General features: G+C 44.3%; 1 protein-coding gene across 2 annotated transcripts in view; it reads right to left on the bottom strand.

Annotated features, from left to right (window-relative positions):
• The window catches only part of LOC119457824 (forkhead box protein N3), a 66,791-nt gene that overhangs the window by 10,019 nt on the left and 37,885 nt on the right, over positions 1-18,887 (bottom strand). Inside the window, exons 4-11 of one of the 2 annotated variants that reach the window (XM_037719569.2) lie at positions 16,347-16,532; positions 15,546-15,764; positions 14,799-14,947; positions 11,792-11,847; positions 7,683-7,730; positions 3,827-3,898; positions 3,161-3,251; positions 2,209-2,359 (exon numbers count right to left, since the gene is read on the bottom strand). In XM_037719569.2, coding sequence (XP_037575497.1) covers positions 2,209-2,359; positions 3,161-3,251; positions 3,827-3,898; positions 7,683-7,730; positions 11,792-11,847; positions 14,799-14,947; positions 15,546-15,764; positions 16,347-16,532 — 972 coding nt within the window. The remainder of the gene's footprint in view (positions 1-2,208; positions 2,360-3,160; positions 3,252-3,826; positions 3,899-7,682; positions 7,731-11,791; positions 11,848-14,798; positions 14,948-15,545; positions 15,765-16,346; positions 16,533-18,887) is intronic. The other variant, XM_037719572.2, reaches the window with a different exon arrangement.

Genomic DNA, 18,887 nt, shown 5'->3' with positions numbered 1-18,887 from the left:
CGAAGGCGAACTTGTCAAATATGTCATCGACACTCGAAATGACGGCTACGCTGTATCAACTGACATGGTACGCGTGAAAGCCCTGAACATCGCTCGCCACATGGAAATACCCAAGGCACAATTCAAGGCAAGTCGGGGGTGGGCTACGCGGTTTATGAACCGGAACCAGCTCTCTATCCGCCGCAGAACTGAACTGGGCCACTTGACTGACCGCGTCAAGGACCGACTCGCCACGACTCGCACGGACTTGACTGTTATTCCTGGAGGGCTAACGAGTGTGCTGCAGCCGCTTGACGTCTGCATTAACCATCCTTTCAAAACGGAATTTCGCCGATGCTACTTGGAATGGATGGCTGGAGGCCATCATGAGAAGACCCCTACAGGACGGCTGAAACGGGCATCACTCCAACAAGTGTGTGCGTGGATTTTGAGTGCGTGGCGTGCCGTGTCATTGGAAACAGTTGCGAAAAGCTTCAAGGTGACTGGAATTTCGAACAGCATGGACGGTACTGAGGATGATCGTCTCTGGGGGGATGCAGACGCCGAGGCAAGCTCTTCCGAAGGCGAGGACAGCAATAGCGACATGGAATCGTAATAAAAACCTTCCTGGCATGTCATTTGTGACTCTCTTGCACACTTCTACTGCTGCGCAAACAGTATAGACCTTTGGCGAGCTGTCGTCGGCCTGATTCGTGTAAGGGCCGCACCAAGCAAAAATTTCAAAAAAAAAAAGTGCGGCCCTTACACGAGTATATACGGTATGTTGCGAGTGAAAGCATGAGAGGGTGAGCTGGCGATCGTGGCTAAATCTCGCCCGCATGAGCAGGTGGCAAGCAGGAAGGAAGCGCGCGGTCTTCCATTGCGGGCATGGCTTCGGAGAGGGGGGGGGGGCATTTTATTCCGGGTGACTGCAACCTCCCACCGAGGCCGCTGTATCTTGAAAGCCATCTGCGATGGGGGCAGTCCACCGTGTGCTGTTTTCGCGGCTTAGTTCGCGTTGATGCGAGATGCAGCACAAAGGTCAATTCGCTTGCTGCTGCTGCCGCGCTTCCTCACTATAGTGTTTTCACAGTGAGTTTTGCGGTTGCCTAGTGAGATGGTGTTCATGTTTGCTTTTGCGCGTGTGACGCCCTGCCTGTTAATGCGCAGAGAGCCACGGCGGCGGACGTGCATTCGCGTGAGGAATGCTGGGATGTGTGGCTGGCGCAGCATGCGAGAAATAGGAGCGAAGCTATTCATGTGCCACCAACGTTGGAATGTGCCCAACGGTGCCAGACACGCCGGTTGCATCATGTTGGTGGAGTACAGATGCCATTTGTTCGACCCCATGACATCGCGGAGCTTGACGCGCCTTTTTGCTGCCTCGGCTGACTGCCGAACTTCCAGGGAGCCACACTTTAACCGGTATTTCGTCTCCTGCAACTGCACTATAAGCTATACGCGTATGCATAGAGTGCTATGGGAAAATTAACGGGAGTCTGAAAGGCCATATAAGGCACTGTAAGCGGTTACGTTATAAGTGGTCTATTCTGTATACTCAAACCTCGTTGATACTATCCCGTTTCGTACGATTTCTCGGCGCAGACGTTCGCGAGAGAACGCAAAAAATGATCCAATACAGTTACGCTTCTTTTTTACCGGTTAAGACGTTCCAGGAAAAGTCTTTTGGCCCCAACGTTCAGTGCATCGCCAAACTGCAATCATGTGATAAAATTTTCTGGCCACTACATCCCATGCGAAGAAGAAAAGGTGCAAAACATGCATGATAATGAGTGGTAAGCGCCTGCCACGGCAGCTTCATGCATTATGAAGATGTTAACAACGGTTGAGGCTGCCAAATCTTTCAGTGACTTAGGATTGCACGTTTTTCCGCTTAGTACATTTCTTCTCTCGCAATATTTTTGCTGCTTTCACAAAACGCACGAACAAGGTTCTACTGTATTTTTATCCTGTCGATAAACAACTTACTTTCCCCAAATAGACGCTGCTAAAATCTGTAATGTGATAAACTAGTGCAGCAGTTTTCAAGGTAGGGCTCTTCGCGACCTTTCCTTTTTCCGCATCACTCCTAGCTTGGCAAGCCTCCTCTCCACTCATGCAAATACTAGCCTGCTTGGCAGCTTCAAAAGTGTAATCCTTGCCAATCTACCTCAACAATCTCATTTTTCATGTCCCTTCAATCAAGAGTGAAAAGCCAGAAGTGCTTACTGAAATGGCGATGTGATACAAGGTGTTGGCCGAATCTCCACTGAGGCCATTCGAGAGCGAGGCACTGTAAGTATGATCCTCGCTGGGGCTGCTCGTGATCACTGTTGCATTGGCACCGCCCGGGGTCTGTGTCACCTCGCCGCTGCGATTACTGACGAACAAAAGACACTGTGAGATAGTACACGTGGTGCATGTGTCAGCTCAACGACACGAGCTTGGTATCCGTGATGTGAAGGTAGATTTACGAAAGAACTTGGCTTCGACCTGATGATAGACATTGACTCCAACTTTACCCTTTGTGATCCGTCTTTACTCCGTGGATCTACATCGAACTCGTGCTCAGGTTCCAGCACGTTCCAAGTTGTCAGGCACAGCTTTGTGCGTAATTTGTGTGAATGGAAAGAACAGATTTCTGCATTCACGTCAAAGGTTGCATGTCAGAAACAAGGGAAGCTGTATTACTCCTTTTATCTTTTTTTTTTCCAGTCATTTAGAATTAAATTTACTTCACTTTATTCGGTGTTGTGGCAAGGGTGCGAGATTAAAAAAAAAAAAAAAGCTGCCTTGTGGGCAGGGGTTCTCGCAGTCCATGCAAAATATTAAGACTATTGTAACAAATTTTACTATAGCACATGCTTGTACAGAAAAAAAAATTACAGCAGAGAAGAACTTCTGAACTTCAACATTACACAAACATCACATAGGTTATCTGAACCTCTATTAACAAGTAATCAAATATAACAAAGTCAATAAAATATTGCCTTGCCAGTATTACAGTGTATAATAGACATATGTTTACAACGATGCAACTTTGTTATAACAAGGTTTCACTGTACTATAAATACGGCAGCACACCACTTCGCACAGAATTTATTCGATTAATGATGCTTTGAAAAAGAGGTTAGCGTTACAGCAAAGACACTAGAGTTGAGCACCCTAGCGGCAAACTCACCGTAGCCTGAGGTCCTTCTTGGTGAACACGACGGGGCTTGGAGGGGAGTCCCGGTAGCCATCATCTTCCTCTTCGTCGTCTTCCTCATCACCTTTAAGGTCAAGTATACAACAAAATTAGCAACACGCTAGCTGGCGAGTACGTGAACACATGATATATCAATCAACTTGCTCAAGAATTCCTACTGGTGTTGTCTGCTGACAAGCCAGCTCTGGCACCTAGCCTCAGTCATGGACTGCGGGACCCTCTTTCATATTGATCTGCGCAATGCGCAATACCAATGAAAAGTTAACCGAGTTATCGTGATATCAGGTTAAAAATGATGCACCTGGGCTACAATTCTTTATTGCTACTGTTAGAACTTTCCAGCTGATAACGAATGCTGAAAACATTTTCGACAACTTTCACGTAGGTGTTTGCATCAATAGTATGGAGATTGCTTAAGATGTCTGGTTTTGTAGTGCAGCGTACAGATAGGCATACATGGGAACTGAGTACCGAAAGAACACAAAACAGCTACTGCTGTGAAAGAAGGGAGCAGAATTGCTCAGTAGAGAAAGGACAAAAAGAAGCAAGCTAATGTCCACCACTGAAAGGAAGCAATTTCTTTTGTGCCCACAAGATCAGCGTTCATGGTAACTTCGCCGAATGACAAAAGAAACTTACTCAGAGGAGGCAGGATACTGGGGACATTTTGCAGAGCCAACATTGCAGCGGCGGCGGCGTCGACATCCTGATCTGGGAAGAAAAAAAAAAAAAAAAAGCCTTTGCATCAGAAAACGGCATCCTGTGCGGCAGTCTGATCAGGAGCACTGCAGGCCAGAGGGTTCTGACACAATCATGCGCTCCAAACAGAACCTTTCCCCAATTTCTGATCTACTGATGGTGTTTAAATCTGCTAAAGCAACACAAGAGCTAATAAAGGGCCAAATAGCATGGGGACTTCCAGAGACAGGTAGCAGTAAAAAAAAAAAAAAAAGAAAGATAAAAAACAGCTGCAAGCAAGCTACACTGTCAAGCCAAGTCCTGTGAGCTGTGCTACAACTGAACTACAGGCTTGCTAGTCCTCGAAATTTTAATTACATTCCCACAAATTGAGGGAAGCAGTGAAAGGTTTTCTTTAAAATTGGTGCTGCAGCATGAATTGTCGAAAGCTGACTGTGCATGGCGATGCTCTTGGCACTAGAAAACACAAACTGCAATTCTGAAAGGGTGCAAACCTAAAAATACTGACAATGTGTAAACAAGAGCAACTAGTATCCCCTTTCCATGCCAAAAGATATTAGGGGACAAAGCTGAAATTCCAGTCTTCCCCGTGTGTGAGTAATTCTCCTCTCCACAGTGTAAAAACTCCAAGAAAGCTGCACTCGTGCGCGCGAAATCTCACAAAGCCCACAAGGCACGTCTCTGACGTCTCTCAAACCAGATGCCGTGTACTAACAAAAAATTTCACTCCCTGTGCCTACAATCAACCCCCCCCCCCCCCCCCCGCCGCCCTTCCCCTTGCACGAGCAATGCGCATGCTACACAGTTCACATGCACTCCCACCTTTTGATTGAAATTTAAATTTTAAAACCTCTGAAGACACTAAGATGGCTAAATGTTAGCAAAATGACACAGCCCTGCAAATCTGTCTGCGGGGTGAAATGGACACTGGTGTCGTAAAGCACCAGTAGCCTTGGAAATCGCAGATGCCGAGGCATTCAATTTCGCACACTGGTCTGAATTCCAAACTCCTGCACGATGGTGTTTGGAACTGGTTTGTAGTGTGCTTGGCAGATCAGGACCTTCGGCCTCTTTTGGTTAAAGAAAAATATTGACTGAGACAGGTTACTGAAACAGTTCATTCGAAGTCGGATATGCAGAAGCCCCATTCTACAGTATCACTGAGACAAAGCCTCATTAAATGAAGTTTTATTTGTGACATCCAAACGTGCGCAAGGCCACCAGATACAAAATACAACAGCTGCATGTTACCCCAGCTATGACGCCGATCATGCAAGGGAGGCTCTGTAACCAATTTTAGATATAAACTTGTTACAGAGCCTCCCTTGCAGTTAGGACATGCTACCTCAGAGAGCCTTATCTATCAGCTGTCGAGCTAAAAGAATGGACTGCTCATAAGTGCACTTGCTAATGAACCCAAATTAATGTAAATCTCAGAATGGCCACTATAGATTATAAATAAAGGTATGTTCAGCAATACGGTGCATTGCTACACATGCCCATGCCATTTCGGAGCAGCTAAAAATGCATTTTGGAGCAGTAAAATGGATCTTCGGAGCTGGTTTATTATAGCGATTGCAAGCTATATTAAACGGAGCTTTTACAGTGGACAAGCTATGTGAAAGCAGTAAGTGGCTGCTGGTTCATAAACTTCTTGGCTGGCGTGCTACATAATCACCTACATCACATGACAGATTTGTCTGTGGAGACACTTTCGCCTTTGAATGATAAATTAGCATACTGAGCGTCAAACTTCATGAAGAAAATATTTGCCAACCAGCGTTTTGAATTTCTCGAAAGAACGTCCGAATAATTGCCCGGGCAGTCCAGAAACGGCAACAATAGTGAAGAAAGTAATTTAATTGCTTTTTACAATGCTAGTGGTATAAAAAGTTCACTTAATTTTGCGCTGGGCTGTGTTTGACTTGAAATACCACATACTTGAAATACCGCGATGGTCGACACCGTGGGGGTGGTTTGCTTTCGCTCCTCCCGCAGCTCGATTTGCTTCGCACGCAATCGCGAAGTGCAGATACATCCGCTGCGACCTTTGACTCTGCAACGCTGTCCGATTAGGCTGTGATGCGCAAGTTCAGTTTGGTGAAAACGTTCGCGGTAATGGCCGGCATGTTGCCCGTGGACTCGATCTCGGCCACCGGCCACCAGTCTAGCCCATGATCTCACGCGCAATCACCGAGGCAGCTTACCGGTCTGAACATACTGGAGGCCACCTTGCCGCGACAATCTCCTGCACGGCTGCCACCACGTCGGCTGGCACCGAATTTTGTTACAGCCATACGATGCAGCTAGGCTTAACCAGCGGTGCTTCGTTCAGTATCCAGCGTCAAAAGTTGCTGTTTTATGCGGAGTTGACCAAAATCTTAGTAGCTGCTGTCTGTAATTTTTAAAGCCGTGAAATCGACTCGCCAACAATAGGCGACACATTGAAGAGCAAAAAATTTGTTCGTGGCCACTATGCCTGCGACATCACGCGCGTTATGTTCGAAAAATTGTAGGAGACACCATACAGCGCCCCAACTTCGATCACCATTTTAGCATTTTACAATGGTCATAGGAGAGGAGCGCGGCGTCTGGCTCGGCGCCAGCAGAATCGCTCGGTGCTGCTTGAACAGCGCCTAAGCAACCCGCACGCAGTGGGGTGGAATGTATCAAAAATAGACAACAGCCCAAGGGCGAAACAGCGCTACAATACAGGCTTAATTGAGGAGGCTTGACTCGGTCCACCGTAAAGTCAACACAGCCGCTGGTCCACGTCATGCCGCTTACTATGGTGCGGATAAACGGCGTTTGAGGACTAAGTTCTGTTTTCGAAAGCCCGAGCAACCCCTTGGGTGCAGGGTGGGCACAGATTTCTCATATTTTACTGAAATGTAGCAGGGTTCACTTCTCGGCCCAACTGGTGCAGCGGTACCATCACTGCCCAACTTCCCCTTAACTTCACTAGAGAAATCCACAATAGCATTCTCTTCGGCATTCTCCTGCATGCTGTCTTGTACCAAGTACAGTGGGAAAACTGCAAGGACTACTGTCGTCATGGCACCTGCAAGGCCACCACATGTGCGCTCTGAATGCGAAAATCCACTACTTCACTGCCATATGACTGCACAACCGGCGAGACGGGCAGCACCACACACCTGGTGCATTGTTACCAACACCAAACATGACTTGCGGAGAGAATGACATCGTACCAGTTTCTGAAACGCTGCCATGACAAACACCACAAGTGCAGTAAGGTGCGTTCCTATAACAACCTATCACAGCAAGAAATAAATTTTGCCACCATCAGCTTGGCAAGGTACACTGCAGAAAAGCTGATATTTAACGAGCTATCGTAATGCGAACACAGTTCTGAAAAGCCGTGGCTTTCTTATCCCATTTGTCATCAATGTAATGTTTTCAACTGCAAACAGCCATCAAGACAATGCAACAAAGAATACCACCATCATCCCAGTGTCAGAACACTACACAGAAAGCTAAAGTGTCCCCACTTCAGGCTCACTGAAGATTTCAACAATAACAGACAGTTTGGTCTACTGTTAGAAGGAACACGCGGTTAGTATCCTGTTACTGAGTATCTCCGAGATATGGCATAAAGACCCAAGGACTCATCTCAACGTCCCAAGTGATAATTATGTCAACTACTTCTTTCCAGTAAAGGTAAAAAGAGAAAAAAGAAAGGATGTTCCAGTTATATGGGCTCTATTACTCGCTAAGTGTTCCCTTTAACAGCGGACTGTATTGTACGTGCAGCAATAACAATGCAGCCTGCGCTAACCTTTCGTTGAAGATGCAGCAAGCCTCTTCGACAGGAAGGGGAAGAGTGCTGAAATAACAAAATTAATTTTACTTAAAAAAAAAATTGGGCATTGTTTAAAGTGCGGTAAACAAAATACTTGCTTGCATGATAAACCTACAGGGTCATACAAAAGTAATAGAAGAAGCGAAAAATTTAATAATTGGAAAAGTACAGACAACAGCATGAATTGGTTTGAAAAAAAAAAAATTAATTGTGAGGTTTGGCATCCAGAGACTACAAGGTGGTTTATGAGGTACGCCGTACCGGAGCGCTCCGTATTAAGTTTGACCTATCTGGTATTTAATTACAATTATTTAACCACTGGATTAATTTTAACCTCCAAAAGCATGGTAGATGAGCGTTTTATCATTCTGCCTTCATCTGAATGCACAAACAGACGTAGAATCTTTCTTTTCTGGTAATAAAGAATTTTATTCCAAGAGTAATTACATTAGCCACAAACAGATGGCGCTTCAGCTATGTTGGTATACAGTTACTGTATAGGCTTCCTTAAGGGAGTGAGAGTTCCACGAAGGTATGTCATCTTGGGCTCCAAAGCTATGCAAGAAAGCCACTCCCCGTACACGTAAGCAGCTGGCTTTTTTCCCCCTGCTTTCTTTTCATTCGTTATTATTTTGCGAGTACAAGTCGATCGCTCAACTCGCGATTACGAGCCTGGAGGTTACGCTTGCATGTGGCCAACACAGACAGCGGCGCATGGTGGCAACATCTGTGAGCATTTATAATTCCAATGCAAGCGTCAAATTTATCGCTAAGATTTCATACAATAGCTATAATAAGGCATGCATGTGATCATGGCCTGCAGCAGCTGAAAGATGTGAATGTGCGTACTAAAACAATAGTGCTGTCACGTCCAACATTTGTGTGTATAAAGAATGAAAGTAAATACAATCCAGGTGAATGAGGCCAGGAATTGGATGCACTCGTGCATTACTTGCTTTAACCTGACCCTCGACCCTGAATGGGACCTTTGGCCGGGATGGAATTTACCGAAAAATTGAATTAACTGCAGTCGAGGAAGTCTACTGTAATAACAATGCCGCTGTCAGTTGCGCTTGGTCAACTGGTTCCTGCTGAGTGCCTGCAAAGTGTTGGCTTCTCCACAACGCAGTGGAGCCCGTTTTGACCACGTGACGTAGCTCGGCGAATAGCGGCACCAAGAATCACAAGCGGTGCACGGAAAGCAGTGGTGCTGCTACTGTATAGGCTCCCTAGAGGGGGCCGATACAGTAACTATGTCTGCAGTTTATACAGTGCCACCTGTTGGCGGCAATGTCATTACGGCAATAACCATGAAGACAAAATTCTACGTTTTTCTGTGCATTTCTGTAAGAAGACAAATGCATCATGCTACTGTCCATAATTTTCAAATTATCAAATTTTTGCTTTTATTTTTTTGTTGCTTTTGGATTCCCATGGGAAAAAAAAAAAAAGGCTGCTCCGACTCTGGATGCAACTGCAACGTCCACACGCTTTTGAATCGTTCCGATAACTGTCGCAGGACAAAGTTAATGACCATTCCCAGCAAATTACATTCACCAATGTCATTGTTTTTCATTCTCATTTCATTGTTTTTATGATCATTTGCTGTTACACAGATAAATGTAATGACATCTTCCAAAAACAGCCACAAGCTATTTATAGAGTTTCAGGGGACGAATTTGCAACTGCGTGGGAACAGCAATATTGCTACGAGCCAGACTGACGTTTTGCAGCAAGGAATGCATCCGAGTTATTCCCCGAGTCATCATATTCCAAGAATTAAAAACCAGATGTTACAGAAAGTAAGCGCAGTGTACGTAAGAGATTTACTAAGTGAGTTGGTAATTTGCAAAATACTAGACTCAGACACCATCACCATTCTGTCATGCCCAAAATGGTCCCGACGCTGCATTGTTGCCGCTGCTGTACTACAAACTACTAATGTTCAAGTTTGTGCACTTGCGTTTTTACCTCGACATGAAAACTGCAGTATATATGGCATTATGCCATTTATCTTTGCACACAGTACACATGATTGCATGTCATTTACTTCCAATTGTCAATGCTGGCTACCAGCAATCTTCCATAAGTTGTAAATTCATATATTACATTTGTCCCTTCAGATGCTCCAGCAGATGCCGTTTACAGAAAGAACCGTGATAGCTGTTTTTGGTGCGATTATGGATTGGTGAGCCATCTGCTCTAGCGGAAAAAAGAATTTGCTGACCTTCTGTAATTTCTGTAAACAACTTGAAATGCACTAGCACACAAACGTGAGAGCAAACACAGCAGTGAGCACCATGCAGTAAACCAAGTGGAAAGTGGAGCTACGGCAGCAGCTACAAACAAAATGTTGGGCCGTAAAGCGTGAACCCTTTACACTTTACATCTTTTTGTTGGCTAGTGTATTAACTATCTGGGTCTTTTAATTTAAATATGCACTTCACGCATACTCCTTCCACAGGTGCTTTGCGATAACTGAACTAATGGAACCAAACATTGACAAAAATCGAAAACGGTTGCCATCAATGCTTCTGGTGAACGCCATCTTGTGCTAAGCAGCAATGGCAACGGCTTTTGCGTAGCTCTTCTAGTTTACCATAAACAGTATAGTGCTTAAATTTAAATGAATGGCAAAATATTTATTTTTAAAAATGTCATGTTTACGAACAGAAGAAAGCATTACAGTCAAAGGGCAAAAGACTGAGAAGGAATTGCAGGCTTCTGAATCAGTGCCACCATAAACAATGACCAGTTCCATGACTACCGCTGACTGTTTGGTGCCATCACAGATGACCAATACTCAACAGCCGCATGGCACAACCAGTTGAAAATGTTGAAACAACAAATTTACACGTCAGGGCCTGCATAAAATGTTCAGGCTGTGCTTATGTTTCCAAGTGCTGCAGAAACATTTGTCGGGCCGGCGCATAAGCTGAGGGCACAGATACAGGTGCCAACAACCACTAAACCAGCTCGAGAGTTTATGGCAGCGTTTAGCATGAGCAGCATGCGTACACTTTGCTGCCCAAGAACGTCACGCTGCTATTTCTTTTCTCGCCATATTAGTACCTTCGTAATACTCCCATCTTAATACACGGTAACGAAGAAATTCTTTTGTTCGGCATACACTGCACAGATTTGAATAAGTGCATCTTGCATTTAAAAGAAAAGGTCAATATCCACCAACGGTAGGGAGCAGCTTTCTTTTTTTTATATTTATGCCATCACAAATCGTTTGAAGATTTATTATGAAGAGGATCTATCCCACAACATTTAACTACACCAACAAGATCTATATCAAAATTCAGCGAACTGCATCTATTGAGGCATATAAAGCAGACAAAGTTGACGCATTATAAACTGCTCTGAAATGTACTACTAAAGTTGAAGATCACTATAATGACGTTGGATTTGACGTGAAAATATCTCTGTTATATCCAATATTTTTTATAAGCATTTATTTGCTACATGGCGATATCGAGAAGAAATGTTTCATATTTACTTTGTTATATTCGAAAATTCGTTATATTTATGTTTGACTAATGAACACAATGCCAAATTAAAGGGACACTAAAGAGGAACGATGAAGAACTGTGTTTGTACATTACGATGCTGTGATAACAAAAGGTACGTGCGACTTTAACAGATTTTCACAGCGTCTAATCGTGGACTGGTTAATTGTTCATCGGTAATGAGCATTCTAAAAGGATGAAAGGCTTAAGTGCACCAATTTTCTAGAAGTGTTCTTGCCACCAAGTGTGTCCTGTATGTCGAAACATACTTTAAAGATGGATAACGTCACACTCTCATACTAGTGCGCATGTGCGGTGCGAAATTCAGAGATGGAAAGCTTGTGCTTCATTTTTCTCTACTATTAATCGCCAATTTTCTTTTTGCCAAATAAACAGGGTTCTAACGCAATACAATACCGAACTAAACAGATTGGACTTTGCTCTGCAGTGTCCTTTTACCATCATGGATTTGAAACCTCGTACTTGCCACATTACATCGCTACATCACATTCACCCAATTCACGACACACAATCACCAACAAAAAGAACATAAAGGTTTGTGATGCTTACTAGGTGACGGAACATTGTTCTGGGCTTGAGATGGGTCTGGAGACAAGGATTTATCACTGCAAAGAAAAGGCACAATTACTAATGAAATTGGCATGTAGAAATGAACACAAGTAGGCTCGCAAAAATTACCTGCTACAACTTTAAATACGTAGAACAGGTTTGCTGGTAACATGGGGCAACTTGAAGCAAATAAACAAAACTTGTTACAGGAAAAGGAACACCTTTTGAAATTCTGACCATGTGTTCCTTTTTGTCGTGTTGTCATGAGAAAACACTCCCTACTGGGTCATTTATCTAAATGGAAACAAACTTTTTAAAAGCCTCCTGTGGTAGACATCACAATTCAATCACATCAGCTGAAGAGGTGGACACTAGCTACTTGCAAAACAAACTGCAGAGTGATGTTAGCACTAGTGGACATAACTATTTCTAATTACCTTCCAATTAATCACTTTACAGCACACATTCCAAACGTGGAATCGAAGATGAGTAGTAACGCAATAATATTAATTTAGCAGAAATCCTGTGCGTAGCACCCATCTCGAGAAATGCATCCTCAAAATCTGTGGCCAGGATGCATCGATGTTGCAGGTGATGCTTATCAGCACTTCATTGTCCAGAGTGCTGATAAGTGTTGACTGCAGAAAATGGAACGCTGATAAGTGTTGCCCAGAACATCAATGCATCCCGCAACAGATTCTGAGGACGCATTTCTTGAGCTTAGTGCTAAGAACTGGGTTTCTACTAAATGGAACGTGTGCTTTAAAGTAATAAACTGCAACGTTTCTGCCACAAATGGTTACAAGCACGGCATTAAAGACCTGTCGGGCCGGCGCATAAGTTGAGGGCACAGAATTGGGTGCCAGCAACCACTAAACCAGCCCGGGCTTTTATCGCAACACTTGGCGCAAGCGACTGCTTCGGGCTCTGTCGCCCGAGAACCTTGTGCTGCTAAACAACTCACGTCCACAATTGGTTCCACAGAAATAGCTTTAGTTCAATAAAGCGCCCTTGACGAGGTTTGAACATTTTGGGGGAAACACAACAGTCGGTAGGCACTTCAATAATGTAAAAGTAGGCATGCGCTCTATGGTTTACATGCTGCCAAAAGCCATAAGTAATAATTTCAATGAAGCTGCATAAACTTGCATACAGTTAAGCATCATGTACTATGTGCAAAACAAATAACACATACAAACAGCCACACACATTTGAAGCATAGAGATTGAATATACGGCAGAAAGACAGCTTCAAAATAATAATTAATCGAAATGCAGTAACTGCAAATCGACTGGAAATGACATCTTGAGACTGTGTTCTGTAACTTCCCATTTCAGTTTTTTTCATTCCTCTCATCATTTGTCGCAGTGACCAGTGACAGCAGCGGTGCAGTACTGCCTCGACCAATAGCGTAAGGTGAAGAGAATTGAAAACTGAAATGGACCTTTGGGCAAAATTGGGGCAGAAACTATTCGAGCATGACCGTCAAACTTAAGCGATAGCTTCACAGTTGACATGCCAAGGTATGCTGCTAGACGCACTTACAGGCCAGTTCTACAGGTTAATGCTATTATCAGCCAGCATAACAGACCACATAAAGACCCTTGCTATGCTTAAAGACAACTTGCTGTGGCAATGAAGGGAAAACTATGGAAGCAATGCGCACACAAGTAAATGTGCTCCTGAAAAAAAGTCCTGCATTCTAATCAGCGTTACCACTGACAAAGAAGAAGCTCCACGTCACCTCCCCAAAGTGAAATGTTTCTTTTTTGTTTGTTTTTTAACATTTCTTGCCATGGAAACCGCAAGTGTCTCGCTCGAGCTGGACGCCTGAACTATTCCAGAGCAAGCCCGTGTAAACAACACTGTCTGGAAAGTGCAACCGGGCATCCCTGGGAGAATGGAGGTTACATTTCACTGCATAAAGGTTACATTTCTCAGCACGCATAGCTAGTACGGCCGCAGAAAGGCAAAAAGAAGCGCAAAAGAAGAAAGGGGATGTGCAGAAAGAAGGGCGGAAGAAGGAAAAGGCAAGCCTCTGTTGCTAAGCAACACTTGCTTGGCAGAGCATGCGCTGGCGAAACCTGATGCATCGTCGCCTCCGTAATAAGGAAAAAGTTCCCTCCCGGGTTTTTCTCCTCCGGTGCCGTCTCAGGTTTTCCGAACCCATGTGCCGTGGCATCCGCTTTCTGTGCCTTATCACCTGCTAGCCTTCTGTTCTGGCTGCCATGAAAGATTATATATGGAAATCTAAAAAATCCCCAGATTTTGGAATATTAATTCGTAGTATTGAGGCGTTAACATTACACAGAAACTGAACAATGATCATTATTCTGAAAAGTTCGGTATTCTGAAATTCGTAGTACTGAAATAATTTTACATTGAAACTATAAGCAGTCAGCAGGGAACTTCTGAAAAAGTTTGTTAATCTGAAAAGTTTGTTAATGTAGTGTTCGTAGAAACGAGGTTTCACTGTATGTGATTTTGACTCTGAGGTACGACTTAACGGCAGCGCGAATTTCGCTGTGTGGCGTGGCTTGGCACCGATTACTCGATTAGTCATTTCCGGGGCTTCCGATTATATTCTACATTTCAAGCAATCCCCGCTGAATCTGAATAACCTGTCAGCTTCTCTATATCGCCTTATATTAGTGTGCTTCTCAAGTTCTTTTTCTCGAGTCCCCCTACTGTACTTGGCACTGTAAAGCATGCTTGGATGCTTTACCCCTGTAGCTGTCTCTTCACTGCCATGGAAAGTTGTCTGCAAGTATAGAACATACATCACGCGCTGGTATCATCAGGATCAGCCTCGTAAGTTGCCACCTTTCACGACAATGTCTCTGCAATCAGCCTAGTTCACTTGTCCACGCAAAGGGGTTGGAGAAAAAAGCAAAAAGCATCACTGCAACACACAAGTCAGGCATCAAAGTGTTGTTCCAGAATGTTTAGAGAGACAATGAGAAACTAGGAAGGCAGCGATTTTAGAGTCGCTGCGGTCAGTGCCTACCCATTGTCTTGAGAAGGCACTGAGTGAGGTGTCGAAGGGGCTGCCCAGTTGAGGTGAGTGTAGGGAAAGCAGGGCGTCTTGCGCATCGCCTGCAGCAGGTTTGGCCGGAACTCTGGGTCGATGCACCACAGGGATCCCTTGCCAATGTTCTGCACACACACACACACATGTGCATGTCTCAAAAGGAAGGCGACAAAGATGAACCTCTGCCCATATACAGCTCGTGAAAAACTAACTTGCGTACACACATTGCGTACACAATTGTGTGCAAGTTAATGACTACTAATCAATTACACTTCCATAAACATTGTAGTCCATCAAATGCAGTATATCGTCACATAAGGGCTCCACACACACATTCAAAAGAATAAGACTTAAGAAATTATCTGCCTTTCTCGAAACATGCCCAGTCAACTGGCAGCTGTGAACCGACCGACAGTTTTTTACAAATGTCTTTTGCTCTATATGCGGCACTGTGAGAAAGTCCGTAGTCCATCAAAGGACAGAGATTTCCTCAATAATAGACGACAGAAGTTCCACACACTCAAACGACACTATTAACGCACCAGCTGCATTTGATGTCACTTATCGCGTGCACTGCCGGAAACACTTATTTTCCAATCACGCAGCGAGGTGCAAGGTTTTCAATTCTGGCACTACAGGTCCGCTCAAAATTTTGCAAACGGTCCATTCCTGCCGTTTTTCCTTCTCTGCGTCCTCATGCCTGCTGTGCCCACCATGTCTCACCTGTCCTTTGTCCTTGTCGACCTTGCGGAAGCACTTGTTGAGAGAGAGGTTGTGCCGGACCGAGTTCTTCCAGCCCGTGGGGGCCCGCTGGAAGTAGGGGAAGTGGCCCAGGATCCAGGCATAGATGTCTTTCACGGGCAGAGCCTTGCCGGCCGACTCCTCAATCGCCATGAAGATGAGGCAACTGAAGGAGTATGGAGGCTTCGATGTCACGTGCACCTGCATGCAGCCGGGAAGGAAGAGAAAAAGCCGAGTCATCCATCTCGTTTGACCAGACACGGACGGCGAAGCCCACTATGAAAACAAGACACCTAACTTGCAACAAAGCGGAAGCAACTGCAAGGTTTGTTGAATCTTTATCGGGAAGAAGCCAATACCATGTCCTTAACTGGTTGTTTACCGTTTATCACATCTTACTTACAATGCACATTACAAAGTTTTATGTCACTCCAAGGTGTACAGATGCGTCAGGCGACTGTGCAAGTTGAAACTGTATTAGCAAAGTGTGCATTTCTGTACAACTTCTGCAGTGTGGTTGGCGAGAGCTCAACTGCGCCGCAACAGAGCCCAGCCTTTTCTTCTGCCATTTTTTTTTTCATCATACCTTGAATGCATAAGGTAAAAAATTAATGTCAATGAAGCAAATGATTGATTGATGGATGGATTGATAGACCAAATGATTGCTAGATTGATTTGACTGACAGGTCAGACAGGTAGGTAGAGAGAATGTTGCAGTGCAGTCTATAATGACAGGGTTGGTCATACGAATGAAAATTACGGCAAGTTGAAGTGTTGTCAGACCTGGGGGTTGTATGGCACCTGTCCCGGAGGTCCCCACTCTCGAGACTCGTCGTCTTCGCCTACCGACGTGGCCGATGTCGTGCTGCCCGAGCTCCGGCTACCTGTCGCCGCTGCCATCGTCCCGTTCCCCTGGTGGTTGGCCGACGAGGACGGTGGCCCAGCTAACTTGCGGAGCAGGTTCGTGTCCTGACAGACGACAGGGAAGAGAAAGAAGCGGTCAATCCCAGTCACTATCACTGCACAAATCTAAGTACACAGGGTCTATGCGTTTCACCTGACACATTTACAAACCTTCATAATTCGCGACTGAAAAGGGTAAGGATGGATTTACACACGTCAATGCCTTAATAAAGCTGAAAGCTGGGTGCTGCTTTGCCCACACACAAGAACAGCTGCCTGCACAAAAAAAGTGCAGAACACATCCCTGACATCTGTAAGTGAAGCTTTCATAGTTTTGGAGAATGGTGCACTGAAAAACTACACATGGTATGTATAATGTGCAGATCTCTTTCTTTATAGATTAAGTGTCCATGTTTTTAGATGCTTGCATGATTGTGCATTATATTGGTCTGTGGAAGCCAAAGTAAGATGCGTACTAAACAGATTCCATGTTGACAATTTCTCTGGTGACCATGTGATTGATATGTCCACTGAATCTCAGTGTAGGTATCGTGTTGTGTAATACCGGCGAGTGGTTCCAAAACGCAACTGCTCTTGCCATTGCTGAAAGATTATTTTCATTGGCTTAATTTGCTTTCTACCATGGGTATGCGTCATTAAGTGACGTGAATGAACTACGAATACAGGTAGCGCGCAACCTTTAGTCATATGCCACAGGCGACTGGGGCTGATTAGACATTCATGAGAGTTAAGCGTGCGGAAAGAGTAAAGAATATGATGTGGTGCGAATTAGGCACTATATAGGCCAATACAAGACTATATGTACATATCTTATGACACAATTTTCATGAGCTGTGGGAATGCAGTGTTCTGACGTCAATGCACCGGCGCAGTCGACAGCATTTAGAAACAAAACCCCATTGGGGGGAATTAGGCTAAGTTTAGCTTTAAAGCAGTTCAGCTGCATAGCTGATGTCTGAAGTGCTCTGTGAGGACTGTGTTGGGCCGGCGCATAAGTTGAGGGCACGGATTCAGGTGCCAGCAACCACTAAACCAGCTCGAGCTTATGTAGCAGCGTTCCGAATGAGCAGCTCGCAATAGGCTTTGCTGCTCCAGAACATCACGCTGCAGGTTTAGCAGTTTCATGGCGCTTCCTTAAGCGGATGCTTTAATTGAGGAGGTCTTATCTAATTTAACTTATATAAGCTATTTCCTTGGCATCCACTGCACAGAGTTTGATGAGGTTTGTTGCAATGAAAAAGAAAAATAGAATAGACCAACCGTAGGTAGGGAGTAAATTTTGCTGAAAATTGCGATACAAAAAACTGAAGCACTAAGACTGCAAATCTCCCCCCCCCACACACACACACACACAAACAAGAAGGAAACGATAAAATAAGATCACAATTCTGTGATCACTGCATATATTGAAACCTCGAATACAGGCAAAACTGATGCACTGTGGACCACTCTCACATGTGCCACTAGCATGTGAGTATGACTTTCGCAAAACCCTCGTAAACGCTGTAAACGGCGATTTCATGCAAGCCGAAAACTCGTATGTCACTTAAGTCCCCTTCAGATGCTGTAGCAGATGCAGTGTGATACCTGCTTTTGGTGCAGAGTTATGGATTTCTAAACTTTGTGTTTCAACTTTTTCTTAAATCAAGATTTGGTTTATACAGTCAGTGGAATTCACTTATCTCTCTTAAGTGCAACAGCTTTCACTTACATTGGTTAAGTGGTTTTCTAACGAGAGCATTTCTGCATTTCACATGTGTTTGAATGGAGAAATCGAAGTTGGCGGCCTAAAGATAATGCCTCCTTTTAGCCCCTTAAATAAATGCCAATGACGAGTTAACTCGTCATGACAAAGGTTGCACTACCTCGTAATTTTGAGAGATCAATAATAAACAATGTCTCCGGCTATCTTTCTTTAACAAGAGCAGTAATAGCGCTATACGGATTTCTGGTATAATTCTATTTAGAAGATAGCAGAATAAATGCAGACTTTTAAAAAGAAATCTAAACTTTTCATGAAAAATGTTCTCATGGCACTGAAGAGAAAATCATGGGCCCTGTGCAACACTTTTTCTTCTTCAAAACTGATAACACATTGGAGTCAGTGCAATGCCCTTCAATATAATTCCCACAGAAATTTTGAAAACGATGCAGTAATAATGGAGAAATACCAAGCATGATGTTCACTTTCCCCATTTCTTGCCAACAAAATGTCTTTGCGCAGCTCGGGCACCGCCAATAGCAATGTCCTGCCTAATGCTCCTTCCTCTGTTATATTCGCGGTGCACTTGCGGTAAACATTCAAGATGGCGCCTGACAAGGGCACCGGAGACTGTCAAAGTGAAAGGTCAGTGTTGGCAGCCATCACTTCCACATTCACTATCAAATTAGGAGGGACGA

The sequence above is a fragment of the Dermacentor silvarum genome, chromosome 7, assembly GCF_013339745.2.
Source record: "Dermacentor silvarum isolate Dsil-2018 chromosome 7, BIME_Dsil_1.4, whole genome shotgun sequence".
NCBI classification, from domain to species: Eukaryota; Metazoa; Arthropoda; class Arachnida; order Ixodida; family Ixodidae; genus Dermacentor; species Dermacentor silvarum.
Note: the sequence above shows the minus strand (reverse complement) of the source record. Positions and strands in the feature narration are given on the sequence as shown.